General features: G+C 44.5%; 1 protein-coding gene across 1 annotated transcript; it reads left to right on the top strand.

Moving 5' to 3' along the window:
- Nucleotides 1–848: 848 nt before the first annotated feature.
- On the top strand, nucleotides 849–9,121 carry CNIH1 (cornichon family AMPA receptor auxiliary protein 1). Its single transcript, XM_054201002.1, has 5 exons — nucleotides 849–1,003; nucleotides 3,005–3,073; nucleotides 6,300–6,412; nucleotides 7,284–7,427; nucleotides 8,215–9,121. The coding sequence occupies exons 1-5, from the start codon at nucleotides 923–925 to the stop codon at nucleotides 8,240–8,242; spliced, it is 435 nt and encodes a 144-aa protein (XP_054056977.1). The 5' UTR covers nucleotides 849–922; the 3' UTR covers nucleotides 8,243–9,121.
- The last annotated feature ends 406 nt before the right edge of the window (nucleotides 9,122–9,527 follow it).

Genomic DNA, 9,527 nt, shown 5'->3' with positions numbered 1-9,527 from the left:
ATTGAAAAGTAAAATCACTGAAAGAGGAATTAATCCTGTGGCGCTCAAACCAGGATGTCGCTGTATCTGGGTGCCTTTTGAAGGAAATCTACCTCAAATGGGTCAAACTGCTGGTTTCCACATTGCGGTCGAAAACCAGCATTTCCCAGTCCCAAGGTCTAAGGGTGTCTTATGTTCTTACTTTCCAATTAATATTCACACAGGTTAATTTTTAAATCTGTTTTCTGGGTTTCGCATTGAAGTTTGACTGGTCATAATGACACTGCAGGGGATTTATGGGAGTAGTATGGGAACGAGACGAGGGATTTTATACCAAAAGATCAACTTCGTGTTCACAACAACTGATTTCCTAAAGATGGCTCCTTTGCCACGGTTTTCCCTCTTATTTTGGTGAAGGAAATCAAGCTTCTGCTCATCTCATTGTGACACTCAATTAATTGTGCGTAAAGCTTTCCGGCAGATATCACTGGAAAAAACTGTTGAGTATTTGGCAGCTGTTATTTTTATGGAAATCGTTACTCACGCTGCTCGTCTGGAGGAAACGGTGGCAGAAATCCTATCCCGAGTTGCCTTTATTGCAGGGTATCCTTGCTTAAAACTGAAACGACTTTTCTGGGACCCTGGGGAAGGAAAAACCGGGATGTTCTCCTCAAACTATTTCTTTTCTTGCCGTTTCTTTTGCGCAAGCCCCGAACGGTTCCGCTATGCGACTGCAGAACCTCCTCCCCCGGCCCCTCCTTTCCCGTTATTCCATCCTACGGGAAATTCCCCGCCTCCGCTCCCTTCGCGGGAATGGCGGTGCCGGCGGGCTCCGACAGGGGGCGCCCGCGGCGGGGCGGGGCGTGGCCCCGGCGGTGAATGATCCTTCCCGGCATCCCCCGCGCCGCCGCCGCCCCGCCGCGGCTCGCCCGGCCCTGCCGCCATGGCCTTCACCTTCGCCGCCTTCTGCTACATGCTGGCGCTGCTGCTCACCGCTGCCCTCATCTTCTTCGCCATCTGGCATGTGAGTGCGGGCGGCGGGCGGGATGAGGGCACGGTCGCCCCGCGGCGATGGTCGCCCCGCCGCCCTGAGGGGTGGGACGGCGGCCCTGAGGGCACGGTCGCCCCGCGGGCCTGAGGGGACGGCGGCCGTGAGGGGGGAACAGGGGGGCCCGGTCGCTCCGGGGCGCTGAAGGAGTTGAGGGGGGTCCGGTCACCCTCGCGGCCATGGGAGGCCGGGGGGTTGTTGTCGCCCCACGGCCTTGAGTGTGGGGTGACGGCCGGTCGCCCCGTGGCCTTGAGTGTGTGCGTGTGTCCTGTCGCCCCACGGCCCTGACGAGGCGGGGCGGGGGGGGTCTGGTCGGCCCCGCGGCCCTGAAGGGGTGGGGGGGGGTCCGGTCGCCCCCGAGGGGTGGGGGGGCTGTCCCGTTGCCCCCGCGGCTCTGAGGGAGAGGGCGGTCGCCCCGCGGCCCTGAGCGTGTGTGTGTGTATTCCGGTCGCCCCGCGGCCCTGACGGGGTGGGGGAATGTTTCCGGTCGCCCCCGCAGCCCTGAAGGGGTCGGGGCGGGCCGGTCGCCCCTGCGGCCTTGAGGTGGGGGGGCGGTCGCCCCGCCGCCCTGAGCGGCTGGGCCTAGAGCCGATGCTGGCGGTGCGGCCCTTTCCCTGGAGCCGGTGCCCGGCTGGAGGCCCTGGGCGCTCTCCCGCGCAGGCCGCGGGGGCCGGGCCGCCTGCCCCGGTCGGGGCCCTGTCCATCTGTCTGTCCACCGTCTCCCGTGAGAACCCCCACTCCCAGGGGTTTCCGTCCGCCCCCCGAGCCGCAGCGTGGGGACTGGAGGCCCCTGGGGGTCTTCTCTCTGCCCGGGGGCTGGCGGCGGTGGTGGGAGCCCAGCAACCACATCTGGGACCTGCCGCCATCCTTACCTTGGAGAGGTGGAAATCAGGCAGCGCTTGTCGGCGGATGAAGTGAATTTTCGAGTGCTGACATAAGACACATCCATTTCATTAAAGGGTATTTTAAATGAGTGCATCTTTTTTTAAAATAGGGGTTGAAAATGTTTTGGCCTGGTGTCAGGTTGGCTGCTGATTTAACAGAAATAAGGAGTGAAGTGTTGTGTTCTTTTCATGTTTTATAGTGAGACTTAATTTTAGAGATTTTTAAAAAAATTATTATTTTGAGAGTTTTCTGACTTGAACCTGCCACAGAGAGAGCCAGGAACCTGCCACAGAGAGAGCCAGGAACCTGCCATGGGTCCACTGCACAATACAGCTCTAGGAGAGGACGCAGGAGGATGTTGTTTTTGGCAGAAAACAGAAACTGTTCCATTGTAAAATCAGTACCTGTAAGCATATTGGGGCTTATATTGAATATAGATGAATCTCATACCTATAATAACTTGTTCTGTCTTAAGATTGTTTTTTTTTAAAGTTTGGTATGACATTTGTTCTTTAGAAGTGGCTTTTTTTTGTATTTCATGCCGTATGTTTGTCTGATTTTTATGGCATGAAAAGGTCCAGTACAGAGGGTTTTTTTTATGGATGCACCTTTTGGACATACACAGGGGGCCAGGATTTACTGTGAGAATAACGAGAGAAAGCATCTGGCTGCTTTTAAGATTGCTGTTGTTTTTTCTTCATTAATGACCCCTGTGTCAGGTTCCTGCTGGCAACCAAGAGAGTCACATGCAGCATTTGGGGTCGGTGCAGCAGGGGGAGGTCGATGCACTGCGAGCAGGGTTAAAAACTGCTGAAGGGACGTTGGAAATTGGTTGCTGGTGAGGAGTAAAAAGGCAGAGTGTGGGCAGAGGGCTGAGAATGCCTGAAGTATCTTCTGCTTTCTTGTTTGTACAACCTGTATCCAATGTGTTTTACCTGTGGGTTTATGACACTAGAACTAGAAATTATATTCCTCAGTATGGTGGCAGCACTGGAACATTATGGCTCTATACCAAAATGTTGCTTTTCATGGATAAAGTACATTGTTGCTCCTGGACTGAAGAATCACAGCTGTTTCAATTTTTTTTTCTAGATTATAGCATTTGATGAACTGAAGACCGACTACAAGAACCCCATAGACCAATGTAATACACTCAATCCTGTAAGTTGCATGCTAAACGTTTTGGTTTTTGGTTTTTTTTTGGTTTTTTTTTTTAATAAATGTATGTAAAGTTGAGTGGTTTTGATGTTATCTTGATCTATTCAAACTTTGCAGTAGAATTGCATCTGGGTGGACAAAACCTAGCTGTTCGATACAAGTTCTAGGGAAATTTCTTTGTCTGATTCTTTGCTTTCACGTTGACTATTCTGACTGTTATTAATCTGCTGGTGATCTTGTCAGCTGTCGTACTAACATTCTTTCAATCTGCTTTTACATTTTCGGCACAAAGACAGTTGAAAAGGTCAAAAAGATTAAAAGAGTCAAAATTGCATTAAAGGTGTGTACTGCTTTTCAGTTTAATGTTTTTAATGCCACTTTCCTTTCATTTTGTTAGGAACATTTGTAATACTATTAAGCTGTTTTGTTTAGTCTGCCTGTTCATCTGCTCGTTATTTGTTTGTTGGGGTTTATAACAACTTCATGGATTTCCATATTTTGTGCAAAACAACTTTGCTTGCTTACCCAATGAAGTGGGGAAAACTGTTACATGCCTGTTATATATGTCCTTAGCTGGAGTAAATTCAGGTAGAAATAAATAGTACTTTTCAAGCAAGATGTATTGAACTCTGAGATTATAGGAGACTAGTTGTTTTTTAAGTATCGACTGGGAGGATTTGGGTGGGCATAATGTAATAGGCATTCTCTTCACTTCTTTGTTTTATGTTCCAGGATCAGGGGTGTGTCTTGGTGTCCTCTCGGATGCAACTCTGACACTCCTTGGTTTGTGAAAAGACTTTGAGACAAACTATTTGCTTGCATCTGTAACAGGCCAATAATAAAAGGGATGCTGGTTAAAGAGCATATGGTTTGATACAGCAGGGTTTTTGTGCATTTCTCATGGTTTTTACTGTGCCCAGGCTGAGGTAGAAAGCAGGGGCAGCGCAGCAGTGTGGCCTGGACTGTAACTTTATTGTATTTTGAAGTAAATTTTGCAAGTTAAAAATGAGTTTACAGTAGCTGGGGGGAAAATGCGTGTTAGACATAGGTCATGTCAATTGACAGCGAATATTACAACGTGAGAATGGTGGGGAGGAGGAGGAGAGGGGATAGGCAGAGGATTCCATCCCAGAGGGTGAGGTTTGCTGCTCAGATAGCTGTGCATCTAACAGTTTCCCTTGCTTGGTCTGTTCTACGGTCATTTCTGCTACGGTACGGGGGAAGGCAAATTGTCATTACATGGATGCATTATGATCTTATCGCAACCTTTGAAGTGTTGTAATGCGCATGTTTAATGCAAAAATTAACCTTCTGTTAACCCACATGCATGTAGTGTTTATTTATATGATAGCTTTGCGAATTGAAAATATTAAATAACTTAATATTTGCTGTTGTTGTGAAAGTAGATTAGCCACTAACAGTGAAGTTACGATCTTGAGGGGATCTGGTAAATGGTGCTGGACAAACACACTGAAGCGTTGTTCCTGTATAAAGAATCAAAAATCCTGGTAGGAATTGAGATACCTCAGTAGAAAGATTATCCCAAAATAGCAACTGCTTAGTACACTGTTGATGCCTTCTCTTCTCTTCCCTGCTCCTATTATAGTAGTATCTCTTCTCAGCAGCAAGATGTCTTCCTCCCTCGCTTCCCTGTTAAATATAATGGCAGAATATGATGTAGCTCATTTTCCTTTAGGACAGCCAGGGAGCATCAAGTGTAGTAGGTTTGAAAGAGTCAGGTGTTCTGGTGTGGCAGGAAGGTGTAATAAACAAGAGAAAGAAAAATGTGTTTTGAGATGCGTAGTTAAATAAACTACAGATTTTCTGACCTGGTAAATCTGTCTCAGCAGGCTGCCAAATGCATTGTGGTTTTGGATAGGTCTGTTGTTGTTGTTCTACTATAAATAATTGCCAAGTTGTAAATGGTAAGTATACAAAGAAGGATCTGGACAAAAATATTTACTTGAAACATTTCATGTATGACAGCTTATTTTTGTTGATGTTGATGCAAGTTTGCTTTGTTTGATATTCTTCATTTAGAGAAGCAGAATGTTGTAGCAAAGTAGGTGGTGAAAATGGCTGTTTGTTGGTAGTTTTTAAATTTCTAGGAAGATATTCTTGGGGTTCAAAAGAAATGTCTGCTTAGAGAGAACGAAAAAAATTATAAAACATTGAAGGTTCTGTGCAGTCATCCCATGCAACGTTTGTGATTTCACGCAAAAAGCAGGGCAGAGTGTGTGTGTGGGGTGTGCACACACTTAAATCTTTGGGTAGAAATGGAGTATTTTTCATGAAGAGATGTTTTAGTGGTCCTGAGTTGAGAAGTTGAAATATGACAGATTTGTTTCTTTCTGAATTCCGTGATAAAGGAATAAATGATGTCACCTTGGGGTGACTTGTTTTAGAAAATTTTACTCCTGTGGCAGGGTGTGAGGTTTTGCTGGCTCTTTGCATGCATTTAATCTATGTATCTCTCCATAGTATTCCTATTAATAACACTAATGCTACCTGGCATTTCACGCTTTGTGTGATTTCATAGTAAACTGATAATTAGCTCTGTGGGCTTCCGCTGGCAAGCATGATGCTCTAAAGCATGCATGTTAGGTACTTGCGAAGGAAAACGAAGCTGGCTCGTCGGCCCCGAGCCGTACGTGCGTAGCTGCCGTGGTGGCCTCCTGCACCGCAGGCAGCACAGAGTCGCCGCTGCAGACCCGTGCGCCTGCCAACGTCACTGCTGATTTGGTTTGATAAAGCCTCTGCCGAGGATGTTACGTTTTGCCAATAGTTGGAATTTGAAAAATTATGGAGGGATGAATTCCAAAACCAAGCTGTCAAATAGGAAAACACAAACCATCTTTTTGCCTATAAACATGGAGCATGTTTCCTACTGATATTTCTCTGTTGCATGAGCAGAAATATCTCGATCTCTTCTGTTACAAAGGTCATATATAAAGCGTGGAGTCTGTTAACAGTGCACATAATAGAAGCAATAAAAAACTTGATCTCAGCATTTAATTTTATAAATTTTTCTTCATGGTTCGTGAATATCATGTGAAAACAGCAAGGCACATACCACTGGTTGCTGTTTTCACTTTCTGCAGTCCTGTTCTTGTTAGTGTTGTTTTTTTAATAATATTTTTTAAACAATAGCTTACCTCCAAAATAGATTAGACACCACACGTTTTGCTTTGGATAATCAAAATTTCTAACTCGTATTTTTCTTTTCCAGCTTGTACTTCCAGAGTACCTCATCCATGCATTCTTCTGTGTTATGTTTCTCTGTGCAGCAGAGTGGCTTACACTGGGTCTCAATATGCCTTTGTTGGCTTATCATATTTGGAGGTAATATTGATGAGTCCGGTATCTCTGTACTCATGTTTAATTGTCACTCATTCTCCCGTCGCAGTGTTTCCTGTTACATGTTCTGTGTCTTTGGCAAATAAAGATGCTTTCTGATATGACACTGAAAAAGTTTATGTCATCGCTATAAAATAGGAACCATCACTTTGCTTTCTCTGTCACTTTTATTTGTTATTCTCTTGTGCTGTGCAAGAGTCGAGTTGTGCTGTGTGTGTTGAAGGTAGCTGATGTGTCAAAGCAGTCCTGATACTGCAGGTGCACAGTGCGAATTGCCAGGAGCAGTGACAATCCCACTTTCCTCCTGCTGCTGAGACATGGGCACCACCTCTCCTTCTGCTGGCATGAGTCCTGTGCAGGGAGGAAATGCAGGAAGTGGTAGTAATTTTACTAGTTGCCTGCGTTAAACTACAATTTCAGGATTGTTTTGTGTTGACCCGTATGAGTAGTCCTTCAGCATGGGAGCTGGTGTGCGTTGTATTCGTGAGAAGAGGCTGTAGGTTATGTAGGGTTATATGTTGATCTCTTCTCCGGCTTTTCCAACCCTTTCACAAGAAATCCCATTTTTCATTTATTTATAAACTTGTGCCATTTCCTTTTGGCGTACCAGAGTTCAGCATGGTTTAAGGCTGAGGTAAGCTGTCGCAGCACCTTCTGGGAAAGCCCTTCCATAGGCATGTCTACTTTGGAGCTCCGTGTTGCTCTTGCAGTTTGCCATCTCCTACATGGAGCTGATGGACTTTGCTCTAAGGGGTGCGATTCCTTGTCTCGGTTCTGGTGTTACTTGGTGGGTGGGGGACAGGAACGAATGTTTCCCATCGCTGTCACCACAAAACTAACTGTGCGTCACTTTCAGGTACATGAGTAGACCTGTGATGAGTGGCCCTGGTCTGTATGATCCTACAACCATCATGAATGCAGATATTTTAGCCTATTGCCAGAAAGAAGGATGGTGCAAATTAGCATTCTACCTTCTATCATTTTTTTACTACCTATATGGGTAAGTTTTTTCCTCTCTTTCCCATCTAATCTTCAGTCTGAAATTTTGGCTCAGTGCACAAGAGAAATTTTGTACCTAGGGATATATATAGTGACAGCTTTCCCGAAAAAGAATCCACAATCACCATTTATTCTGTTCTAAAACACAAGTCTTAATTTGATCAAAATTACTAATTTGAGTCTCTCTACCATGACCGAAGACTTGAAAGCTCCAAGCGTTTCTTCTTTTAAGCATAATATAATAATGCCCCTCCCAGTATTTTCATTAAAAAGCTGGAACAGTAATATTTTTAAAGTAGGTATTTTGATGAAAATTTGATTTTTGTGGAAGTCAAAGGTAGAGGAGTCGTTCCAAGAGTGAAAAGGGCACAAAAGCCAGTGCCACCGCCTGGTTCCTGCTCCCAGTTCTTCCTTCAGGCCAAAAACCGACTCGCTGCATGGTGTTTGTGTCTGCCCTGGGCGTGTGAGAGGGGAAGGGGTGTGCTGTCCTCCTCCCTCTCTGCAACTCTTACAGCGCAGCGGGGGTAATTCAGGCTCTTTAAACGTAGCATCGTGTTCATACAGGGCTCCCTGTTACAGTGGCACTGGGGCTAGTGACAACTGGCTGCTGCATCAGTTCGTGTTGTGCTTTATAATGCCCCTCGCATGTGCTTGTGACTTTGTGTAAAGTCTTCGGTCACAATCCACCTACCTCACACAGATTTGTTCCTTAGAATATATAACTGTATAATTAAACGTATAATGCTAATCAAAATACAGCATCTTAATATTCTTATTTTATTTTCCAGCATGATTTACGTTCTGGTGAGCTCTTAAGAAGACATTCTGCAAGCTTTGTTCCAGTTAAGTGCATGCAAAAGCCACAAAACATGGATTCTTTACAACGAGAACCTCTTACCAAGATTAAATATGGAATCTGATGATCGCATTTGCATTAGAAAACAATGACTCCCCGATTTTTAAAATATTTCCACATTTTATACTTGTGGAAAGACTGTTTTCTTATATTTTACTGGGACACTGAAATCAAAGAATTACATGTAAATTAATACAAAGATTACCAGGTTTCGAAACGTTTTGACTTTGCACTCCATAAGGAACAGCCATAATCTTCAAGTAGGTATCGGTTACTGACTAGCCGTAGGTATTTTCTTTAGGCTGGGCTTCGTAGTGGCTCATTTGGACTTGCGTTTCCCACTCTGTTAATCACCTGTAGCTGCCGAGTGCTCAGGGAGGACTGGCGGTGCTGTGTGTTTTACCTGTAGGTGACGTTGGTCTTAAGAGATGAACTCATGGACGCAGTTGCAAAAATAGGAGTTCTATTTCGGTTTACTGTATTTATTTTCTATCTATCTGGTTCATCTTTCCCTGTATATGCATGATTCAGACTTTGTATTTTCACCAAACATTAGCCTTGCTTTAATCTCAAGCAGATGTCATTGTGATAGGAGAAGTCGAATTGTCCACGAAGGAATTAATTTAAATGGTGGTTATTTTTTTTTTAATGTCTGTGCTGTGTTATTAAGAAACAGTCAAACCTTACAACGTTTGTCAAGTCCAATGATGGAAACACTCTTGAGTTTAAGAGTAATAACACAGACCTTTGCAAAGCAGAAAGTGAGATTGTGAAACTGCCCTGCTGTTCCTTAGTGCAATACATAATAAAAAAAAAAATCTCAGATTCAGAAACACTTATTTTTACCTGGTGCCTTGTTTTGTTTTTCAATTGAAGAGATACTTGCTGTATTCATCTGTTTGTGATGGATAATTGCATTGCCTTTTAAAAATAGAACACTGAATCGCGTTCTGTCTGGAAAAGGGAAGCTCTGATTTCCTGCTTTTTCTCATGGGTCTGCAGATAAATAGTAGATGGGGCAGGGGAAGGTGTTTTAGCTGAACAGATAATACCGCATTGTAAATTGTTACTGCTGCTTAATTTAGGAGTAATAATTAGGAATCTTTTTTTCATTTACCTGTGCTGGAGAATAATGAATAGTTTCTTAGTTCTAGTAAAATGTTTTTGTATAAACTGTTTATTTGTTCACTCTGGGTGTCTCGGGCATTAGATGCAATAAAAACGGTACGACTGGCTGCGCCGGGT

The sequence above is a fragment of the Rissa tridactyla genome, chromosome 4 (assembly GCF_028500815.1).
Source record: "Rissa tridactyla isolate bRisTri1 chromosome 4, bRisTri1.patW.cur.20221130, whole genome shotgun sequence".
Taxonomy (NCBI): Eukaryota; Metazoa; Chordata; class Aves; order Charadriiformes; family Laridae; genus Rissa; species Rissa tridactyla.
The sequence above is the reverse complement of the archived record's forward strand: the minus strand, read 5'-3'. Positions and strand labels throughout refer to the sequence as shown.

Excerpts from the sequence above, each read along its gene's own strand:
- CNIH1 (XM_054201002.1), top strand. The coding sequence starts at position 923 with ATGGCCTTCACCTTCGCCGCCTTCTGCTACATGCTGGCGCTGCTGCTC. Across the intron at positions 3,074-6,299 it reads AATGTAATACACTCAATCCT|CTTGTACTTCCAGAGTACCT; the intron begins GTAAGTTGCATG and ends TTTCTTTTCCAG. Across the intron at positions 7,428-8,214 it reads TTTTTTTACTACCTATATGG|CATGATTTACGTTCTGGTGA; the intron begins GTAAGTTTTTTC and ends TTTATTTTCCAG.